Here is a 24,935-nt window from a genome sequence, read left to right as displayed (position 1 = left end):
ATACCATAAATGCGAAAGCACATGTGTGTGTGTGTGTGTGTGTGTGTGTGTGTAAATTAATTTGTGTGTGTGTCAATGTAATGTGTGTATTTTGTGTGTGTGTATAGTTGTGGTGTGTGCATGTGTGTGTTTGGCTCTCCTACTTTAGCTATAAGTATGGAAGATAGGCTACTTTTCATCCCGGTTTTTCACGAGATCGGAATAAAATATTTACATGCTAGCCTTCTAGTCATGGTTTGCGCAGTGTTTAACTGCATGACCCAGTATCATTTTTAACGGTTTTTTTTCACTCGTTCAAAACTTTACAGCTACTAATAATAACTAGCTGTTGCCTGCGATTCAGGCTGTCAAGAATTATTACATTTGGGATCCGGGGAAGCTTTGTCCATCTCAGGATTTGTAACTATCTTCATACAAAATTTAATCACACTGGTTGAATACATATTTTCGGGCTGGAAGCTTAACAAACCAACAAAATACGGTCACGCTTGTTGTATATCAGCCATCAAGGGGTCTCTTTTTTCAATTTTTTAACAACCCGCTTATAACCCCCGTAACCTTTTACCGAAAATATACATAAAACACGAAATTTTGTGAAGAAATGCTATCGCACTCGTCAAGTAGGAGAGATAAAGCATATAATTTACGATGCTTTTAGTACTAATGGCAAAAGGCTTATTGCGAAGCCATCATAAATCAAATAGAAGGTGCTACTTGGCCAAGAAGAATCTGTAAGTATCTGATGACACGTTTTTGGATTCAAATCAGTTGTGATGTCCATTGCTCTTTTTTTTTGTAGTGAAGAAAACCCTTCAATTTACGTAAAAACTTTATAAGTATGTATTAATTAAGTGGATGACGCCTGGTCGATCTTCGCTGAAGTAAACACTCATAATTCGTTGATTTTATAAGAAAAAGTTTTCACCCCTATTAATTCCATTGTTCGGATTGCTACCACCATCTTGCTCGCTAATCCTGCCGTGAAGCAGCAGTGCTTGCACTGTTTGTTTCGGCGTGGAGAGTAAGACAGCCGGTGAAATTACTGGCACTTGAGGTAGGCAAGCCTCTAGGTTGGCAACGCATCTGCAATACCCTGGTGTTCAGATTTTTATGGGCGGTGGTGATCTCTTACCATCAGGAGACCCACTTGCTCGTTTGCCATCCAGTTGAATAAAAAAAATTAGAATAATTCTATTTTAGTAGATCTCTATTATCTCTACTCTACGCTCTCATGAAATATGTCTACTAAATTTTAAGATTTTCGCTCCTGTAGTTTCGGCTGGGCGATGATATCACTCAGGAAATGTTATTGGACACTTTTGAATAAACACACCTACCTAATTAAAACACAGGTGATTGACCGAATATAGTTACATATTTGCGTAATTCACTTCAACTTCATTCATTTTGACGACCGGTTAACCAAGTGGTTAGAGGACTTGACTATGAGCTTGAGGTTCCCCCCGTCGGGGCAAATATTTATACATGAATAATACGAATGTTTATTCTGGGGTCTTGGACGGTTAATATTAATAGTTATTTATTCGTATGGCTTAGGTAATACTAAATACAATCGTTCAAATTCACAATAAAATATCTATATTCTGTATCCATTGGATTGCGTCGTTGTCAAGGGTAAGCAGGTCTGCTGGTTGACCATCGTATTTAGTGAGTGGGCAGTGGGCGATGATGTGCTCGATGTCCTGCACTGGGGCTCCAGACTCGCATGCTGGTGACTCTGTTCACCTACATTTGTGCATAAATGCTCGGCTTCGGCCACAGCCCGTTCTCATTCTGTTCAACTGGCACCAGTCCTTCCTGGGAAGCGAGAAACCAGGCAGTTTCGCTGTGGGGTTTATTTTGGTTGGCACATTTTTTGGTTCATTAGCAGCCCATTCCCTTTTCCAGCTTTCCATCATATTAAAGTTGAATATTTATAGTAATATTAATATTAATTTTATTATTAATAATAGTTTAGTATTTAGTCCGTGGTCAAATCAAAAAATCACAATCTTATAAGGTTAGTTTAAATTAGGCACAGTTTTGGATCCACCATCCCTGAAAGCAGCACAATATCCCGAACAGAAAATATGAATTTCGTCCTTTAAAACGCAATGTACTCAAACCAATCTTATTTCAACTCAAATTTATGCGGTCCCCGTTGTATTCGCTTCCCCAAACGACATCTAAGGTTTCTGTGAATCAAACTCATTTATGTAATGTCATTTTACATTAACGTTTATACATTTTGCAGATTGCGGAGCCTCCTTGTTTCAGAGGCATTTTATTATTTGATGCCTTGAAATACGAGGAAGTGTTTTACTGAAATGCTTCTAGTATATATTTCCTGTGTGTTTTTTTTAAGATACTTGCTTCTGTACTCAACGTCAATTGGTAGTAAATGAATATCCAAGGTGGGCCCTGTAACAGAAACAAAAAATTAAACCACAGCTTTCAGTCTTCATCTTGAGCTAATTTAGTTCTTTAACTTTTGAAAATAGCTTGTATTATGATTTTTATTACAGTTTAAAGTTTAATTGAACAAGCAATGTACTTACAGCGAAATCCGTCATTTTGTTACGGGACAGGCGATGTCATTTAGGCTATTGGATGCCGTACATTGAAAATACCATTTAATTTGTTTGGAATAAACATAATGATAAAATTGAAAGTTGTAGAACTAAAGCAGTTTCATTTGAGTAGCAGAACCCGGGTTTAAATTTCTTGCTCCTGTTACAGGGCCCACCCGGTATACTTCGTAATGTAATTTTGATGAGTCTTTTTATTCAAAAACGCTTTAAAAAAATAGTACGTATTAGGTAACTATGAAAATAAAAAAAATAAGTGACCGTTTGTCCTTGCTATGCTATATAACAATAAATAAATAATAAGTTGAAGTTTCAGTTATTTTATTTACTTCCCTTTTGTCGAAAATGCTGGCAGCAGTCCACTGTATCGTGAACGCAGTGACATTGATACATTGGAAGCTGGGTGCTCAATACTCGTATACTGTTGAAGTTAATGTTCTTAATCGAATGTGCATTGGAACTACACGGTCTAATTCCACACCGTTATTAGTCTCACCACCGGCGAGGAAACGATTGGCTATCGACTATTTTCTCGCTCAAGAAACGAACAAAAGATATAAGATCCTGTGTGAGTAAAAGAGACATATATATAAATAGTTGATCGCTGGCGGTTCACACTGCCGGCGAGAACTCGCTCTTACATCTTTTGTCGCAGCGACAAGAGCTATAAAACTCGCTGAGCTATAAAACTAGCTCAGCGATACTCGCTCAGCGCTGTTAGCTTGGCGGCCGCCCGGCTCGAGCGAGTGGAGCGAGTAATCGCCCGTCGTGCTCGAACACCGCTTTTCACTGCTCGCCCACTCGTTTCTAGTTACTCGCTCTGCTCGCTTCTCGCTCATCGTCGGCGTTGGGACAAGTGCCAAAGAGCCGAGGCGTAGGATGAAGACCCCCGCCTATTTCTGGTCGACTAGTAAAAGAGGTCTTTCACAAGTCGACCAGTAGGCAGGGTCTTCGTCCTTATGTTGTCAGCATCCTTAAAATTCATATTCGAAGCGTTTCTGCTCTTGTTTTATTATCCGGACAGCTGAGAAGTGGAGTACTCTGCATGCGTCTGTGTTCCCTGAGCATTGTAATCTGGCCGTCTGTTCTTCAAATCTAGGCTGAATTGGCATTTGTTATACTAATTAATAATCCGGAAACTTATTGTACAAAATAAATCATCCCAGCCTATATATATACGTCCCACTGCTGGGCACAGGCCTCCTCTCATAATGAGAGGGCTTGGGCCGTATTTCCCACGAGGGCCCAGTGCGTATTGGGAACTTCACACACACCATTGAATTACTTCGCAGGTTTGTGCAGGTTTCCTCACGATGTTTTCCTTCACCGTAAAACTCGTGGTAAATTTCAAATGTAATTCCGCACATGAACTTCGAAAAACTCAGAGGTGCGAGCCGGGGTTCGAACCCACGATCCTCTGCTTCAGAGGCGATATGTCAAACCACTATGCCACCACGGCTTACAAAATAAATAAACAAACAAAATTGACAAACATTACATAATATAAAGACTTATGACACAACATGAAACAGAACATTTATTATATACTTCCTGGCTGTTACCCGCGAGTCCTACGCGTAGTATTCGTTTATCGCTATCCCGCGGGAACTATGTATACCGAATTTGATTTAAATCGGCTCAGCGGTTTAGACATGATTGAGTATCAAATATCCAAATGTAAATAAATAAATATCATGGGACACTTGACACCAATTGACCTAGTCCCAAACTAAGAAATGCTTGTACTATGGACACTAGGCAACGGATAAACATACTTATATAGATAAATACATACTTAAATATATATCACACATAATATCTGCCCCGACACGGGAATCGAACCCGGGACCTCAAGCTTCGTAGTCAGGTTCTCTAACCACTGGGCCCATCTGGTCGTCTGATCGTTTATATTACTAAACATCAGTTTCAGTCAAGTGTGCTAACTCAATGTTTGCTGTACTATGCTATAGCTGGTCAACAACAAAAATAAAGCTGGTCGCCCACGAAACTCGACTCAGGTAAATTAATTCGAACACAGCGTCCAGCAAGTATTTTAAATGCAAGCTTCCAGGGCCGCAGTATATGTTAAAACAATACTTTAAGGTTGCTCGACACGCTAATGCCCAGTAGACGACACCCTGCTGTCGTCTCTATTGCTAATGACATAAGATTAAAGATGCCAACTATTGGGACAGTGACGAGCACTCGTACGTTTTCCTTACATACGACAAACATGTTCAGAAAGTTTTTTTACGATAGTCAAAGTTTTAGATAATTCATCACTTTCGCACAGGTTGCAAGTCTACTGAAAAGATTTATGGATGTCTTTTATCATTTGCCGAATTCGCTTATTACATTTGCCAAATGTCTAAGAGTTGTGTCCAAACCTGAACTAAATGGTTTTAATCAATAGGATTAAAAAGTACGCGTCGTCTTTATAATTCAGCTTTCAGATTACAGAAAAGTCTTAATTACATTTTGAGTCATTTAATAAAAAAGTTGAAAACCCCCGACTTTGATATTTCAAAGTTCTATTATCTCAAAAATGGCTAACTGATCTTAATAACACAGCTAAGAACAACGACAAGGAAATTAGATTTCGCATAATGATAACCGCATCACAGAATAGATAATAGTACCGCATTGAAATCGATCCATCCGTTTAAGAGCTACAATGCTGCAGACAGATAGACAGTTTAGACAGACAGGTAGTTTAGGTAAATTTAATCGGTCCTTTTACCTTTCCATTGCAGTGTCTACTCTTGTTTCTGTTGTCCTTTCAATCAGTCAAAGGTTAACTGGAAGAGAATCCTTTAAGGGATAAGTTCGCCTTTGTACATCTCTTTCTCTTGTTAACTGTAATTTTCATATATTTTATGTACAATAAAGAGTTACAATTAATACAATACATTTGACAACTTATAACACCCGTCTTTTTGCGTAGTGAGATAAATAATTGTTAACAAATCTAAATCATAGGTAAGTACAGTCAAGTGCTAAAATAAGTACCTACATAGATGTTAAATAAGTATATATTTAGTTAACAGTATTTAATACATTAAATAGATACATAATAATTCATTCAATAATATTCTCGAATTAGAAGCCAGTTATTAATTTTATGTTTATCTTTTTTCTCATATTTGTTTCAATAATATTTGTAAATTTCATGGTTGGTGTGGCAGTCAGGGATGTTAATGATTTTTAAAGTTGAAAGACATATAAGAAGATAAGAAAAACAAGTTGATTTTTTAAGTACATTGGATGTTCTGGCTTTTGGTTTTGGTTTTAAATGTTGTGTAAAAAACTACATTTCATTTCTAAAAGTTTTGCTAATAGTATGACAATAAAAGATAGCATTACTAAAACTTGGATGGTTTGCTACGAAACTAAAACGAATGATGAAATTAGTCTGTTTGAAAGGGAAATATCGTTGTTACGTTCACATATACTAGATAATATTTTAAATATAATTGAGTCTAAAAAAGATCACAATAAAGAAGAGAAGAAGTTTCATCTATTGAGAGAGCAAGTAAATTTTATATACAATTTCACCACGGGTTTTATTGATAAATATATAACGAATGAAAAGAAATTGACAAGGAAAACAAGAATTCATAAAGTTTTCCATCGTTTAAAGTCTAAAGTTGTCGAGGGTATTGAAGATAAATTGGTGATAAATCCCTTAAATACATTTAAATATAGGCTCAAAGCATGGCTTGTGGAAAAAGCATTCTAAACTCTGTTGATGAATATTTTTCCTCTTTTGAGCAATGACCCTATTATGTACGTTAGAGCGCTTAAATTTAATGTAATGATAGTTTGTAGTAAATATTTTGCATGCCAAAAGCTGGTGAAATATTATGTGATCCCTATACTATGTTCCATCTTTTGTACCATATTTTAAGCGAAATAAATTTTTTTTTTGAAGAATTACAAGATAGTGTTTCAAATACAAAATATTGCTTAAAAGATCAGACGGAACCGACAGAAACAAGAATGCTTGTTCCTAGATTATAACGGAACTCGAGTATATTTTACAAACCGATTAAATCGGAGAACACGGGCCATCTAAATAGATCTCATAATTCAAAACTAAAATCGAAATTCATAGAAGAAACAACCGTTTTGGATAATCCCAGTTTAAAGGATTCAAGAGAAACAATGCTCACAAAAATATAATATTTCTGAATAAAGCTTGTGAAAAATTCGATAATTTTATTTTGCTCCTAACATTTTAAGCGTAAGTAGGGGCAACTGTTGTACCTATGGACGATTGTACCTAAGGACACTAGCAGTAAAAAAAAAACTACAAACCATAGACTATTATCTTGAACACACCCGAATAGCATTTTTCTGGTATGGCAACATTAACTATCTGTCATTTTCGTATTTGTCAGTAGTATTGTCTTTTATGGCTGCGGAAAGTTTTCTACGTCAAAAGTAAGTTTTTATTCGTATTTTGAGTGTGTTTTCTAAAGTTTTAAGCATAATGCTGCGAGTCTCTTCGTAGTTAATGAATAACTTCATGATTTGTTTCTTATTTTATGTAGTTATTGCTGCTCTCGGGCGACTTTTAACGGACTGACATTAGTTTAAATTGTAAAGTGTCGAATTTGTACCTGTGGACAAGTTTTTTATCGTACCTATGGACTGTCCACAGGTACAAAATCACAGTTTGAACCTGTAGACAGCTAAATATGAATTTATTTTTCTGTTTGATATCAGTTTCTCGTGCTAAAACCGGCCAAACGCGAAAAAAAGTATGTCCTGAAAGTTTAACCGAGGTCATTATGGAAGTAAAAAATGGATGTTCTCGTAGAAAAGTTGCTGAAAAATTCAATGTGCCTAAATCGAGTATTTTCAAGTATGATAAGTTAAATCGAAACAAAAATTTGGAAAATATGGATCTTTTAAAAATGTAAGGAGGGTATTTGCTGAAGCAGAAGAGCAACAGCTACATGATTATTTAAAAGAAGCAGCATATTTGCACATGGGCAACAAAACAGAAACAAATACGGAAATTTGTGGAGACATTGCCATACGTTATGTGCATGGGATGCAAAAAATAGAATCCTAAAACAAGTTTACTTACATGCAGCATGTGTACTGCAATCCTAAGAAATGTGTTTTAAAGTCTTACAAGAATAATGTTGACTCTGACGACGAATCTAGCTTTATATGTCAAAAATGTTATGTGTTAAATGATGGCTCAGATGATGATGATGATGATTAAAGATGTAGGCGATGAGCTCCGACGATTCTGCTAAAGAGTTATACCGAGAATACTGCAATTCCAAATAACAAAAAATATATTAGGAGATTCTGAATGTATTGACAAATGTATTTCTATTTGTTTTGTTTTATTTTATTAAGATTTGGATGTTTAATTATTTTTCTGTAGTGTTTTGTTGATTTTTTGTTCATAGGTACGGTCCCGTCCACAGGTACAATTTTGTCGTCCATAGGTACAAACTGCAGTTGTACCTATGGACAAAATGAGCATTTTTAAAAATATGTTTACATCTCTATAGTTTTAGTAGATAATTAAAAACAAAATGGTGATTATGAAAGACCGTTTAATTAAGATACTAAAACCATAAATAGTTTTACAAAATTAATGACAGTTTTTTTTTAAATATTTAAAATAGTCTAAAAATTGGTAAGTGTCCGCAGGTACAACAGATGCCCCTAGTAATTAATTAAAATGCATAAATATAAGTAGAATGAATTTGATCTAGGCGGATAGCGGAGCCTTGATTCTGATTTATGTAATTATATACATTTTATGTACTGATTTGCGGTGTGCAATGAAGAATATTTGTATTGTAGTGTATTTTTTTTCTGTTCACTACGTGTGCTGCCAGGTAGTCACTAAATGGATTTTATGTAAGGTAGGCCAACTGTAGTATACGTTATATTGAATAATATTGACACTGCAGAATAGATATCCTGAATGTTGAAAGCAGTGCATAAAAGCTTAACATTTAATCGCCGGTCCGTTTCAAAATTAACAATTGCTGACAAAGTAGTGGCTATTCGTATAATTTCCATAGCCCAACTGGTGCCTAAATAAGCGCATATTAAACTGCAGGATTCCCCCGGGTTGGAAATATTAAAGCAAACGAAATGGAATGTTTTGAATTTTCAGACGGGGCTTAAAATTTCATGCCCGCTTTTATAGTGTTGTATCTCAGCTTGTCAAAGGGAGGGTATTAAATAAATTACTGCCTAACCTAAGGATTCCTCGTGAGTGGGTCGGGTTGAGGCATATACTTACATAGAAATGTAACCTTTATAGCCAACCGACTTCATGAAATAAAGAAGATTTGGGAAGTCTTTATAGAAAAAAAAGGGGTTCAGCATCTTTTTGCTGGTCGCCAGTTGTTAATCGATTGGTTTTGACAGAGCAATGACAATGACAAGACTCTTTACAGAGACTAATTCGTCAGTTGTATTCATCGGTTGCCCGCAACATTTGCGTTGTCGTCAGTTCATCCAGTGGGAGGCCTGTCAATGCTTTGTCTTCCGGTTCGTGGTCGCCACTTGAGAATTTTTCTCTCTCCTATGTGAATATCGGGATAATTCCTAAGACCCATCTATCTAAATACTAAATCTCATCGAAATTCTACAGCAATTTTAGTTTGAAACAAAACCAAGTCACAAGCTTTAGAATTTATCATCCTCCTGAAGCCCACCATTATAAATATTTTGAAAAAAATTGACAAAGCAATTAGAATCTAATTGTTTCGAGAATAAAGTCAAACTGCCGTCAAACTGCCATGGTGTAAAACAATAGAAAAACAAAATTATTTTTACTTTGTTACATTGTCATGGATTCCTAGTTCCCTTGAACTTATTGTGAACATTCTATTGCATATTGGGCCGAACGAGGTTAAAGCGTAAAAACCCCCGACATTGTCATGTCATAGTTCTATATCTCTGAAACGGCTGAACTGATTTTGATGAACCATAGCTAATAACCACCGCAAGAGCACTGGCATTTACGTGAAAAATACCGCATTGAAATCGGTTCATTCATTTGAGAGCTACGATGCCTAAAACACACAGATAGGCGTCAGGATCAGGCGTCAAATTTATAGCATCTCTTTTTTGCGTCGTGGGTTAAATTAAATTAGTAGCATGAGACATTGCTTTTTAAGGTGGATCAAGACGGTCGGAGCAATAAAAAGGCGTGTGGTTATAAAAAAAAAATAGAATGGAAAAGTACATAAGTACATATGTTTTTCAGTCAGCACTGTTCTTGTAGAAAAAAAGAAAAACACTGGCCTGAGACTTGAAGGATACTCGTAGGTAGGGAAACAGGGCAGGGTGTTAAGGTAGCCTCGGAGCGTCCAGTCGCGCCGGCGATCTACTCCGAGGCAGCCGAGTGGAGTGGAAGTGGGGATGAAGATGAATCAGCAGGCAAAAGGAAGGGCTGAAATGAAACACCCTGCTGCTGCAAGCAAGCAGCACCCATCAAAGTCTCGTTTTTCAGGCCAGAGAAATAAAGCTAAACGATACTTGGATCAGGTTTTACAAAATATAAAAGAAATAAATGTTAGAAATAGAGCAAATAATATTAACAATACCGGAGGCAGACCTCATATCACAAGTAGTTCAGTGAAATGTTTAGCTATCACTGAGTAAAAGTATTATTTATTTCTAAAAGAAATCAAATTTCGGCTTACGCCTTGCCAAAAAGTAGAGCCAATCGCGGGGAAAAACAAAAGAGTGCCCATCAATAATTTAGAATTTTGTTCTTCTCCAAGCGGCCAGTTGCGCACCGCGGAAGTTTGCCATGGCCATGTTACATACAAATGCATAGTACATTTGTATGAAACCAACATTACCTGATCAAAAATATACGATTCATAACTCAAAAAAAAAACCGGCCAAGAGCGTGTCGGACACGCACGCCCAAGATAGGGTTCTGTAGCCATTACGAAAAAAATCAAATCATTTTTTTCTAAGGATTTCGTATTGTGAATATTACTATCTACCTTAGGCTTCTAACATTCAGTTTTTTTTCAATTTTTTCCACCCAACAGTTTAAATTTGCACTTTAATTGCGCAAACAGATCACTGTAGGGGCCGCCCGGATTGCTACCACCATCTTGCTCGCTAATCCTGCCGTGAAGCAGCAGTGCTTGCACTGTTGTGTTTCGGCGTGGAGAGTAAGACAGCCGGTGAAATTACTGGCACGTGAGGTATCCCATCTTAGGCCTCTAGGTTGGCAACGCGTCTGTAATACTCCTGGTGTTGCTGATGTTTATGGGCGGTGGTGATCTCTTAACATCAGGAGACCCATTTGCTCGTTTGCCATCCAGTCAAATAAAAAAAAAAAGATAAAAATAAAAGGTAGCAAGCATACAGTCAACCAATTTGGTTCCTAGGCCACCACAGAACCTTGTCATTTTGATATTTTACATCATACAACAAGCATTGCTATTAGATAGACAAATCAAAATTATTTACTATGGCAAGGTTCCATAGTGGCCCTAGAAATCAAATTGGTTGACTGTATATTAAAATCATTAATGGAATAATGGGTCTCCGCAAGGTAAGATATAAATGATACTATGTGTAGGTGTGAACGCTAAGTAACGCTATCTTCCGTTAAGCGCTGGCCCTATGCTACGAAGTGCAAAATTCGAACTTCGTATCTTGCCGTCCCGCTAACGCTTATATTATTTAATACGAGAGTGAGAGGGACGGTATCAAGGTTGGTTAAGGTACAGTTTTTCCGTAGTATTTCCTAATAATTATTACTATAAGATAGGAGTAAGGCGGAACTAATAAAATAATGGAAAATGTAGTTGATGTTAGGTACAAGTTTTGTTGTTTCTGTTACGCGTATATTTTTTTATATTTTTTATTTAATTAGGTGCTCAATTTTATTTTTCAGGCTTCTTTTTAATTTCCTAAATATAATATATACACACAGGCGCTTCGCGTTTTTGACTCGAAGTGAATTGAAACAAAGCTACAGCCATAAAGTCTCCTTTATTTACGGTTGGCTGCAACTCACAGGACTGCAATGTCACAGGTCAACACTAGGTTGACCTGTGACCAGAAAGGCAAGCTGTAACTGGTATTCTTGCTCAAAGCCGCCACTCAAGCCTTTTTCTCCCAATGGATTCTGTTCTGCGAGCAACGTCGCTCAGGCTACGCCGTTGCTTGTTTGTCCGTTTCATTGTTTGTTTATACTCTTTATCGTACAAAAAAGAAATACGAAAAGGTTACAAAAAAGTCATCATCATCCAAGCCCAACTGCTGGGCATAGGCCTCCTCTCAGAACAAGAGGGCTTGGGCCATAGTTCCCACGCGGGCCCAGTGCGGAAAAAGTACTTAGTACAAAAGTGGACTTATTCCTGAAGGGATCTCTGACAATCAACCTTTGAGTGGTAGAAAAGATATGTCATATAATTTAAGCTCCTTACCATACCTACTGCCCCAATGCTAATTTGGAAATACCTTCAGTCCGGCCTTCAATGAGCACTGGGACTGAATTTTATTTTTAATTATGACATGATACGTTGGCCAGGCATATCACGATGTGCCTGAGAAACAATACGGCAGATCGATTAGAGCAACGCATACGTTGATATTCCTAACTTTATACCGGGCACATCGTGATATGCCTAAAAAAGAAAAATTTAGGTACGACGAGCGAAGCGAGGAGTGGTTAGTATAAATTGTGACTACAACGCACGAGCCGAGCGAGCGAAGCGAGCGTGTCGCAGTAGCGGCCGGTGAAGTGCCAGAACCGATATGACGGCGTTTCATGATATGCCTAAACTGGCCAAATCATGAAATGGCGGCGTATCATGATATGACTAGGCATTTCATGATCTACCAAAACGTCACTAGGCAAATCAGTGAGTTTTGAACGATATGGCGGATGTCCCGCCGTAGCCTATTCATGAAATGGCGCCATTTCACGATATGCCTAGGAATTTCGTGATCTGGCGGAATTTACGATCGGCCGCCGACATACACACACAACTAATCAACAAATATTTTGAATTTGAATTTGAATTTTAGCGAAGAGAAAAAAAAGTGTGCCCACTGACCATCATCATCATTATCTACGTCCACTGTTGGACATGGGATCCCCCATAGAATATACCACTAGTTTCTTCTGTTAGAAGCGGCCTCCATCCACCATGCACCAGCGGCTTTAGCCAGGTTATATCCATCCACCTCGTTGGTGGACGTCCGACGCTACGCTTGCCGATCCGCGATCTCCATTCGAGAAAATGACATCCATTGCTTCAACGTGCTAATTTGCTTCGCTATGTCGGTAACTGCCTTCTTTCTCAGTAGTTATAATAAAAGAATATTAACAACATAAGGGTGTGGATCCCTATTTAAGTAAGTACATTAAATAATTTCATGTTTCACTGTATTCCACGACAATGTGATATTTATTAAACTTTGGCACCTATGTGTACACATCATGAAAAGAGCGATACAATTAAAACTTAAAGAAAAGAAAAGTATCAATATTTGCATTGTGGTGAGGTGCCCCTTAACTCGTCATCTAGATCCTGAGATTGCAGGACTAGTAGCAAATTAATCTGCCGCGAGCTCTGGACTTAATCTCCCAATCTGCTGCCCCGGATGTTCTAGTTAACCAAAGCTGCATTAATAATAATGGCGGCTAGATGTTACCGTGATATTGTACGAAATTTGTTATCTCTTGGGAACCGTAACATTTTTGATGCAAGATTTGATATGTGTGAGTTACAAGTCTATTCGTAGATGTAAATTCTAATGTTATTTGTGCACAAATATCTTTTCCAAAGATAGTGATGAAATGGACTATTTGATACAAAGAAAACTCAATAAGTTTGAGCGACTTCTGTATTCATCATCATCATCATCATCATCATCATGAATTTTTCATGATAAATTTACAATAGCTACTAACTAACTAACTACACTTCTTTTTTGTATCATTTTGGTCTGTTTTCGTGTTTGCTATTTTTTGAGGATAATGTTTTGTAATGTAATGTATCTAATGATATTATCCCGCATTTTTTTTGCTCTCTGGTCTTACCCTTAATTATTAATATAGGAACACACATTTTGTAATAATTACAATGTCTACCTATTGAAATTATAGTCCTGATACTGACTGACCAACAGGCAGACAAACAGACAGGGTAGCATTTAGGACAGTTTTTGACACCCTTTGGTTGGAAGCCTAAAAAAACAATATAAATAATATACTCAGCGAAACAAAAGTTTGCCCACGCTCCATACAAAATACCTATTACTGCACACATTTGAGGGCCAGATTTTTGGCCGCTTAGTATATTATGTACCTATTTACATTAGGGCTCCTAAGTCATCACCATCATCATCATATCAGCCGTAGGACGTCCACTAATTGGACACAAGCCTCCCCCATAGACCTCCAGTCGCCTCGAAGCGGCTAGCATCCACCGTGAACCCGCGACTTTAACCTGAGGCTGTATTGCCTAACGATTCTGACGATCGCGATCGCAATCAACTGACAGTTTTTGTATGCGAAATCTGTCATTTGATTGCGATCGCGAGCGTCAGAAACGTTAGGCAACGGCCTCAGAGGTCATCCATCCAGGACTCCTAAGTTACAATGATTCAAGTCACTAACAAACTATTCAAGTGTAGGATTAAGTGCATCTTCCCATTTACACTTTAAGACTCGATATTTCATTTTAAAAATAGCTCGGTTTTTCCGACCACGGCTTATTATAGGACGTGGGCGTAATGTTTAAGTCAATACATTACCACTCACCAGATTGTTTGCTTATCGAGTCAAAAGAAAGTTTCTAAGATAAATGACCCACATAAAAATGAAAATGAAAAAATTATATTACAAAAACAGAAACATTTCAAACATTAATTAGGCGACATCCACTAGGCAGAGCCTGTATCGCATGTACATGGCTTTGTATTTATCCATCACAATCAATTCAGCCCATAGAGTTGAGTATTTTTAGTCTTTCACATTTTATTATTTTCGGTATTTTCGTAACATGTTGTATACAGAAAAATCAGGACTATCTATCTCCAAAATGCTACTTACTAGTTTTATTTTTACGGTTTTAACAAAAATTATCTATTAGATAAATAAGCATTCAAATTAAACCAGTTTTAATCGTGTGTCTATAGGCAAGAAACATTTTGCAAGTTGCATAACATTGAGAGGTCGAAAGTAAACGACCTTTAAGTGATCGACCGAGTGCCGCAATGTAATGCAACTCGCACGATTTTTTTCATCTCTAAACTAGACTTTAAGCCGAGTTTAGACTTGCAAGAAAAATCGTGCAAGTTGCATTACGAGTACATTGCGAGGCCGTAAAGCCAATGAGTTTGTAGTGGCCAATTGAGCGCCGCAATGAAATGCAACTTGCACAAATTTTCTTGGAAGTCCAAACTCGGCTTTAGAAGCTTGTTCCAAAGAGTTTGCTTAGTTAAAAATCTGCTAAATAAGAACCAAATCTTAAAATACTCAGCGGCACAAAATTGACCCATACATACGTACAAAGTAACCATTTCTGCATACATTCAAGGGCCAGATTTTATTTTTTTTATTCGACTGGAAGAAAAACGAGCAAGTGGTCTCCTGATGGTAAGAGATCACCACCGCCCATAGACACCTGCAACACCAGGAGGATTGTAGATGCGTAGCCAACCTAGAGGCCTAAGNATTAAATTAAAAAAATACAGTTATTTAATGTAATGCGAGGATGAATTTTGAACGGAATGGTATTTTGTATGAAGCAAAAAAAATATTACCACACTATACTTAAATAATTTATGTGTATAATTAATTATTAGGTTATTAATAACATACCCTGAAATATCGCACCGTATATATTTTATTATAACATAACTGTTGAGTATATAACCCGGTCTAACACGTAACTATCAATTTTATTTTATAACTGTTGTACCACAATGATTGTCGATAACTGCTTGCAAAAAGAATCGCATCGATGCAACTAGATTTTCACACATATTAGAGCCGCGAATACTGTCCCTTATTTTACACAGTGGGCTTCTAACGTTTCCGGAGTTCGCTTATTTTGTTATCCAACGTTGACATGGTTATAACAACCATAATTTTTCAATGGGATTTAAATCCGGTGATCTGGCAGCCAAGGAACGACTTTAACATTATTTTTGTGTTGATTAAGCCAGTCTTGCACAAATATAACTGTTTTATCTGTAACAATATAAATAACATAAAAAATATAACGTAGATATCATTTTAATGAAGAAGTTGGTAGGATGAACGTAACCAAAAAAAAACTCACATTAACATTTCTCTAGAAAATTCCGACATATTTTTTCCTTCTTCATATAAATTAATAATTTCACAACTTTTAACCATCTCAATATTGCGATGAGAAACTCATTTTAAAGAATAATTACGATAATCAGCAAATTCAACTTGAAAGAGACGATCAAACGATGTTGCAAGCAGCTGAACAAGTAGCAAAATTTTGTAATAAAAACTTAGCCTGGTAGTTTGAAGATCTTCAGTCTACCTCTTATGTTTCGTTAACACGCATGACTTACCGATTAATTTAAGACGACCCGATATAGATCCGATTTCATCGCTTATGATAACAGTAATATGGTCAAGTGGTTATGAACTTCGTTCTTCGTTCGTATGTCACAAGTTCAAATCCCACCAGGAGATAATATTGAGTTTGTGTTTTTGTAAATTTACTGCTAGATTTGGAGATTACTAAAGTTGACACTCATTCGCAACATGGGTCATCATAAATAAAGAATTTCATTATCATCAGCCTCCCAGCCTATTGATACCGTCCACTGCTGGTCACAGGCCTCCTCTCAGAATGAGAGGCTTGGGCCGTAGTTCCCACGCGGGCCAGTGCGGATTGGGAACTTCACACACACCAAAGAGTGAACAAGAAACGATAGTAATGCGAATAATAATATTCTCCTTCTCTTACGATAAGTACGAAAGAGACAGAAAATGTCGTTACGCGATTCGCGGTAATCATCTCACGGTGTCCCACCCAGGCAGGGACATAATTAGTTACTACGGCAGCGAAATATAAAATTTCTAACAGATATAAAATATTTTTTTAAGGTCAGCGCCAGCGCCATCTAGTGAGATATTAATAAACTAACTAAGTTAGTAAATAAGTAAATACCGCTAATACACTTCAAACACATAGATGGCGCTGTTTCTCGCGTCAGACGATTATGTTTTGGAATGTCCATCGACTTTTGCAGGCCATAGTACATGCTTTGTATTTATCCATACAATCAATTCAGCCCTAGAGTTAGTATTTTTAGTCTTCACAATTATTATTTTCGGTATTTTCGTAACATGTTGGTATACAGAAAAATCAGGACTATCCATCTCCAAAATGCTACTTTCTAGTTTATTTTACGGTTTTAACAAAAATTATCTATTAGATAAATAAGCATTCAAATTTAAACCCAGTTTAATCGTGTGTCTATAGGCAAGAAACATTTGCAAGTTGCATAACATTGAGAGGTCGAAAAGTAAACGACCTTTAAGTGATCGACCGAGTGCCGCAATGTAATGCAACTCGCACGATTTTTTTCATCTCTAAACTAGACTTTAAGCCGAGTTTAGACTTGCAAGAAAAATCGTGCAAGTTGCATTACGAGTACATTGCGAGGCCGTAAAGCCAATGAGTTTGTAGTGGTCAATCGAGCGCCGCAATGAAATGCAACTTGCACAATTTTTCTTGGAAGTCCAAACTCGGCTTTAGAAGCTTGTTCCAAAGAGTTTGCTTAGTTTAAATTCTTGCTAAATTAAGAACCAAATCTTAAAATACTCAGCGGCACAAAACTTGACCCACTATACATACGTACAAAGTAACCTATTTCTGCATACATTCGAGGGCCAGATTTTTTTTTTTTTATTCGACTGGAAGAAAAACGAGCAAGTGGGTCTCCTGATGGTAAGAGATCACCACCGCCCATAGACACCTGCAACACCAGGAGGATTGTAGATGCGTAGCCAACCTAGAGGCCTAAGATGGGATACGTCAAGTGCCAGTAATTTCACCGGCTGTCTTGCTCTCCACGCCGAAACACAACAGTGCAAGCACTGCTGCTTCACGGCAGGATTAGCGAGCAAGATGGTGGTAGCAATCCGGGCGGACCTTGCACAAGGTCCTACCACCTGCCTGATTTTTTGCTGCTCATATAACTAAAGAAAGATAAGAAGAAGAAGAAAGAAAACATTTATTCGTGACATTAAAAAGACAGCACAATAATAAAATAAATAAAAAATGTTACGTTATCAAGCTTCAAACGAATGTGTAATTTATTAATGTAAATACGTCTGTGATACAACAAATAGGAATACGTCAACGAAACTGTAATTACTGCAAGTCAAACTAAGTTTTTACAATTAATTCCGAAGTCAGGTTCCCTGGGAATAGGATGTTTGCACAAGCCGTTCTCCATTTTGCTGCAGTCTGAAGTAGGGGACCCTAGGGTGCTCTAGTTCTGAGTTACAGAAGATAGTTGTGCAGCGAAGTCTATGTAACATATTATTTTTAACTCCCGACACAAAAAGACGGGGAAGTTTGACGCTAATCTCTGTCTGTCTGTGGCATCGTAGCCCTCAAACGGTGGACCGATTTCGTTGCGGTTTTTTTATGTTAAAGCTAGTTTCCTTAAAGTGGTTCTTAGCTATGCTTCATTAAAAAAGTTCACCGGTTTTTGCGTTATTGAAGTTTGAAATTTCAATCTTGTTTTTTTTTCTAAGTTGGTTTGGTTAGAAGATTAATTATTAATAAATTAATTAATTTGATTGCTTAATAACGATATCTCTTGTCTGGGTGAGCGGTTAGTTCCGATGGAGTGCCGAAAAGTTTCTCGATGAGGGCTACGGCATATATGTCGCTAGTGTCGCTGCTTAAGTGGCTAAATAAGAAACAACACAGGCTGAGATATGAGGTGCATAGAAGAAATTCGTGTCTGTATCGTTGTCCAGCGGTGGTGTAGTGGTATAGCACACGGCACGGAATGCCGAGGACCTGTGTTCGATTCCCAGCGCTGGTCTTATTTTTTTGGTTTTTCTGTGCATCTATATTTCAGTTTGTATTTTCGTATGAAATTTATTTTATTCACTGAATTCCATTGATTTATTTTTATTTTGTGCATTTCTATTGCTGCTACAACTACAAATAATAAATAAAAAGTTAAGTAGAGCAAATCCCAAAGGCTTACTTTGACTGCCAATATGGGTATGATCCGTGTATCCTAAATATTTTGACAGAGGTAAACTTCAATTATAATTTAATGCAAATGCACTAGTTGGAAAGTATTTAAGCTGTGTCAAAAACGACGATTTAAAGTCAACTGTCCACTAAAACTTGGAGAGTAGGGAAAAGACAAGTCTCATTCCTTCAGTGCAGTTTAACTTCTTCTTGATTGCATTCATTAAGTAACTTTCTAATTGTAAATTCGTTTGTTTGAGTTCTGAAGTTCTTTTTCCGTTTTACCATTTTCGTTCTATCTCAGAGGTGATTTGATTTTAGCGCTGTCATATCTTTTGATGAGTAATAGTACATTGTGTCTTAAGGGCGGTAAATAAGGAATTACGAACGAGATATTGAGCCCGACAGTCGAATTCATTCGACAAACAACAAAGTGAATTCCTGTTAATAAGGAAAATAATTTATTGAATCAGGCGTTACATTGCGGAGGTTCATAATATCAATGAACTTAATTACTTTGCTCACTCGTGACCTTTTTAGTTAATTAATAAGGATAATGATTCCGTTATTCTTTCTGAGGTACAAAACCCGAGAAACAGAATTTCAAAAGCTTCCCTTATTCATAACTTTTGTAAGCCTATTCTGCCTCACTGCTGGCTGAGCGTGAGCAAAGGCCTCCCCCCGATACTTCCACTGCTATCTGTCCCCTGCATACAAGGGCCAATCTTTCAAGAAGTATAAGTAGTTAAGTTCATTCCGCCATCGCCGTCTAGGTCTGCCAAGTCACCCTTTCGAGTTGGTGGGCGTCCACTCGGTGGTTATCTTGGCCCAGAACTCGTCTGGCACGCGGCATGCATGGCCAACCCAGTCCCACTTTAGCGTAGACCTCCTTCGACCTACATCTGATGATCAGTCACTGATTCAGTGATTAGAGTCATGGAGCGCAGGGCGGTATTCCGGATTCATAACTATAACGGAAATAAAAAACCGGGCAAGTGCGAATCGGACTTGCGCACCGATTGTTCCATACACATTTATAGGTATGTAAACGGGATCATGTCTGGACGATATTTCTCGATTTTCCCGACTGATTTAATACATCCATTGCATGCAGAGCCACTCTTAAGCAAAATGTATGCACTGTGGGGTCAGATTATATTGGTCATTGATAATTCAATTCAATTCAAATATATATATTGGCTTTGACTTTCCAGTACCTTCGGCTTTCGAGCCAGTCGGCATGGCAAGGGACGACGGCAAGCGTCCAGACGGGGTCACCCTGGTGCCATGGAAGCTCGGTAGGGCCTTGGCGTGGACGCTACATGCGTTGATACTTTCGCGCTGTCCCACATCCAGGCAACTAGCTCAAAAGCCGGCGCTGCGGCTGATCAGGCTCAAATACTCAAGCGCCGCAAGTACTCCTCCTTATTAAAGGATTACGAGTTTGCGGCGCTTGCTGTTGAGACGTTAGGGCCCTGGTCAGTCGACATGATTTTTTTATAAAGGCCCTGTCTTCCCGGTTGGTCGACGCTTCTGAGGACCCAAGAGCTGGCGCGTACTTATCCCAGCGGATCTCACTTGCGGTCCAAAGGGATAATGCGGCCAGCGTCATGGGAACCCTGCCACAGGCAGATCTTTAAGACGGGGTATTCTTTTTATAATAATTATCTTAGGTTAGTTCTTTTTATGTATGTAAACTTATAATTGTACAAAATAATGTAAATTACTTATTAATCGATAAATATTGGTTTCTTAATTCAAATGATTCAAATTCATTTAATTATTATTAAATTTATTTTTATGTACAGACAGACATAAAAATCAAGATTTTCAAACTTTTCTAGTTGGTTGTGTTATAATAGCTACCTTCATACCAAATTTCAAGTTTCTGGGACAACTGGAAGTTAATGTAAATAGGTTTTCAGTGCTCTGCAATTTGTATGGAAACACGTTGTTTAATGACTGTAACTTTTGATTGCGTTGACTTAGAAGTTTGATTGTTTCAGGGCTTCAAGGAACCGCAGGTTTGAGCATTCGATATCAATTTCAGCTTGATATCTCTACGCGTTCCTGTGAAAAGGGTCTTGACACACACACAGACGGACAACAAAGTGATCCTATAAGGGTTCTGTTGTTTCCTTTTGAGGTACGGAACCCTAAAAAACACGGTGAATAGTATAAAACCTTAAGTTTAGTAGTGTATGGAATCCATTATGCGCTAATACTAGTGGAATCGACTTGAAGCTAACATTACTAATATTTGAAGAAAGAAAGAAAGAAAAAATACATTTTGAACATAGCGTGACAACACTGCTGGCCCTATACTACGAAGTGCAAAATTCGAACTTCGTATCTTGCCGTCCCGCTGACGCTTAAATCATTTAATACGAGAGTGAGAGGGACGGTACGATTACGAAATTCGATTTTCCAATTTCGCAGTAGCGCCCCAGAATATACCGTTGGTGCGAATACCGACCGGGGCTAACAAAAATACAGGTTGTTTTACTTGGCCGCGAAATTAACAGTTGTCGTAGAGGCTTGCTGGTTGCCACGTATTTTACAAGCTTTTATCTAACTTGCAATATATGTATGTATGTACGAATATCTATGTACGTATCTTTTACCTTTTAATGAGCTATTCTTGTATATTTAAATACGAGTATTTCGGGCACCTCGATGTTATTTGCTATGTAGGAGTTTTCGGGTCGAACAATCGGTCTAGCTTGGTCTCATTTCTGGGAAAACGCGCGTAGCCCGAGTGAAGCTCAGTCGCCCGGGTACTGTATACATATACCTGCATATCTATGTAATACCTTTAAGCGTGCAATTCTTGTGTACATACGAGTATTTCAGGGATCTCGGATACGGCACCAACTATTTCGATGAAATTTGGTAAGTAGGGGTTTTCGGGGATGAAAAATCGATATAGCTTAGTCTTATCTCTGGGAAAACGCTTGTTATCGAGTTTTAGCACAAACAAAGGACGGTCGCCCAGGTACTTATTATACAGTGTGGGAAAATAAGTCGGGCCCTGGAGGGAAACTAACTTAAATCCTTAAGTTGGCTCATTTTACTTAAACCAAATGTTTGTTAGAGAAATTTTATCCTGAATAATAATCCTATCGATTAGTATAATAAAATAGTGTTTTTTTTTTTTAATTTTAGTTGGTTCGAGTCCCGGGCGAGGCAAGCGAGTTTTAGAAAATCTTTGAATGCAGTTTTGTTTCCTTTTAAAAATAAAGGAATGTCTTCTTTCAGTAAAATGAGCCAACTTATGGATTTAAGGTAGTTTCCCTCTAAGGCCCGACTTATTTTTCCACACTGTATAATGTATGTACGGGTCAAATCTTGTAGGTTAAAAACGAATTTTCAGTGGTCGTATTACCTTGAAATTTGGCATACTTATGTTAGACGACCAGATTGCCTAGTGGTTAGAGAACCTGACTACGAAGCTTGAGGTCCCGGGTTCGATTCCCGTGTCGGGGCAGATATTTGTATGAAAAATACGAATGTTTGTTCTCGGGTCTTGGGTGTTTAATATTTATTTAAGTATGTATCTATCTATAATTATATTTATCCGTTGCTTAGTACCCATAACACAAGCTTTGCTAAGCATACTTTGGGACTAGGTCAATTGGTGTGAATTGTCCCGTGATATTTATTTATTATTTATTTATGTAAATCTGGTGACAATACAATAATGTAGTATGGTAGTGACATCCTAGTGGTCTGGCCAGGATCTTATCTGCAGGACGGGTCTCCTCAACGGTTAATGGCATCGACGTGAAATTTGGTACGGAACGTTATGTAATGCGAGGAAGGGCTATAGACAGATCTCTCTCCAGGCAGGTTTGCAGTTTGAATGACAATCCAATTATAAACAAAAAAGTACAGTCACCAATAACTTTTTTTATATAAGAGGGGGAAAACGAGCATGTAGGTCATCTAATGGGAACCAATCATCGCCACCTATGGACACACGTCAACATGAGGTGTAAAACAGGTGAGTTGTCTTGTATTAATAATGAAATGTTTAACAAAAACTTTCACTGGTAGTTGACTTGCGATACAACCGACACTATAGATGTAAAAGTTGAAAATATAAGTGTTTTCTGGTACGTTACGAGAAACACGTTCTCTCCAGCACATGCTGGAACTTTGCTATTCTACTAAACTTAATCGCCCCTTGGGGAGCGCGGAATCGTGAAAATCTAACCGTTTAAGTTCACCTGGATAAAATGCTCTAAAAACTTTGTTATTTTTTTTGTGTAATAAAACAAAAATGCAAAATGGACTTTTCTATAAAATTCAACTAGAAATGAAACAAAAAACTTAAACGTAGCAGCCATCACAGACACTTAAACTTGATAAAATATCAATTTTTTTTTGTTCGCCTGGATGGCAAACGAGCAAGTGGGTCTCCAGAGAGTAAAAGATCACCACCGCCCATAAACAGCACTACAGCACAATGTCTCTTATTTTTCTCTCTTGTCCTATTTATGTTTTTACTGTGTTTTTGTTGTGATGTCGTGTGTTTTTTCTTGTCAATAAATGTTGTGAGTTTGAGTTTGAAACATCTGCAACACCAGGGGTATTGCAGATGCGTTGCCAACCTAGAGGCCTAAGATGGGATAACTCAAGTGCCAGTAATTTCACCGGCTGTCTTACTCTCCACGCCGAAACACAACAGTGCAAGCACTGCTGCTTCACGGCAGGATTAGCGAGCAAAATCAATGTACGCCTTATAGTTGTTGAGTAAAATTCCTGTAACAAAAGGTCAGGACGAAATTATAAGGGTTCCGTATTTTTAATTTTGACCGGAACCCTAAAAAGGTGACATGTTTTATGTACAATAAAGCTTTATACAATATAGTAAATACTAAAGCGGCTGCCATACGCGAGTCTGTCACGTAGTAATTATTATGTAATATTATGGCCCCATTCCCGTCAGAAAGCGGCTTTAGATGAGACACCAACACGGTGTGCTATGGAATGTCACTTGTGCTAATGATTTCCATAGTTATCTTCATCGTGCTGGAACACAATGCAAGCACTTTTGCTAAGTGGCAGGATGAAGAGTACGTTGATACTAGCGATCTGAATGCACCTTTCATGTGACTAGCTGTCACTCGCTAACCGTTTCGCACTCGCTTCCTCTTGCTTTCTTTTTAGGGTTCCGTGTCTCTATAGAAAGATACCAGCCTAGTGCTTGTCGGGACAAAGGCAGTGTAGGGTTTAGTACCTACTAATATGCGGCAAATCGAGTACTGCCTTTTCGCAACGTAACGTTTGACAACCTGTTTCATTTCGCAACTTTTCATTTCGCAAACTCTAAAACTGTAAATATTTCAGGATTTATTTCAGGGCCATCCTGTAGAACCCTTTAGGTTAGGTTAGGTTAGTTTTATAAAAATTCTGAAATATTTCCAGTTTCAGAAATATTAAACAGTTGGGAAATGAAAAGTTGCGAAATGAAACAGGTTGCCAAACGTTATTCGCCGAGGCGTTAACTTGTAAAGCCTACTAGGCTGTGATAGTTTCCCTATTAAGTTCATTGTACGAGTAAATAGTCCCCACCAAAAACATTTTCATGTTGCTAAGACGAGACCATATGACCAAGCTTCTAATTCTACACGCCCTAACTTTCCAAGGCCTAACTTCACCAACTCTACACCTTAGTCAAAATGTGGCTTGGGCGTTTCGCTAAATTCACAAGGGAGTAAGGTAAAAAATGTATCCACTGTACGTACAATACTTTTCTGTTATACAATAGTTCTTGTAGGAACGAAACGTTCATTTGTTTACCATATATATGGTTAAAATTATAGGCATATCTACTCGTACTCATGCCAAATACTCACTTACGAACTTCACCTTCTTCCTCGAACTTCTCTTCCTCTTTCCTTCCTTTCTTTGTCCTTCTTTTTCTTCTTCCTTTTTCTTTTTTATTTTCTCTCGAACTTTTTTTGTCGTACTTTGTCACGAATAAATGATTTCTTTATTTTTCTTAAATAACAGCTTTCTAGCGCTACCACTGTGTCTAAGCTACCGCAGACTGACGGAACACTAAACCCTAAAAAGAAAACCTTATACGATAATTTTGTTAATCCAT

The 24,935-nt window shown here is 37.8% G+C and overlaps 1 protein-coding gene across 1 annotated transcript in view; it reads left to right on the top strand.

Annotated features, from left to right (window-relative positions):
- LOC141442513 (transient receptor potential cation channel subfamily A member 1-like) overlaps positions 1 to 23,941 on the top strand; it is a 63,003-nt gene extending 39,062 nt beyond the window's left edge. Inside the window, exons 12-13 of the mRNA XM_074107535.1 lie at positions 20,038 to 20,238; positions 23,844 to 23,941. Coding sequence (XP_073963636.1) covers positions 20,038 to 20,238; positions 23,844 to 23,941 — 299 coding nt within the window. The remainder of the gene's footprint in view (positions 1 to 20,037; positions 20,239 to 23,843) is intronic.
- Positions 23,942 to 24,935: the final 994 nt, after the last annotated feature.

The sequence above is a fragment of the Choristoneura fumiferana genome, chromosome 25 (assembly GCF_025370935.1).
Source record: "Choristoneura fumiferana chromosome 25, NRCan_CFum_1, whole genome shotgun sequence".
Taxonomy (NCBI): domain Eukaryota; kingdom Metazoa; phylum Arthropoda; class Insecta; order Lepidoptera; family Tortricidae; genus Choristoneura; species Choristoneura fumiferana.
This window is presented reverse-complemented; position numbering and strand designations above follow the sequence as displayed.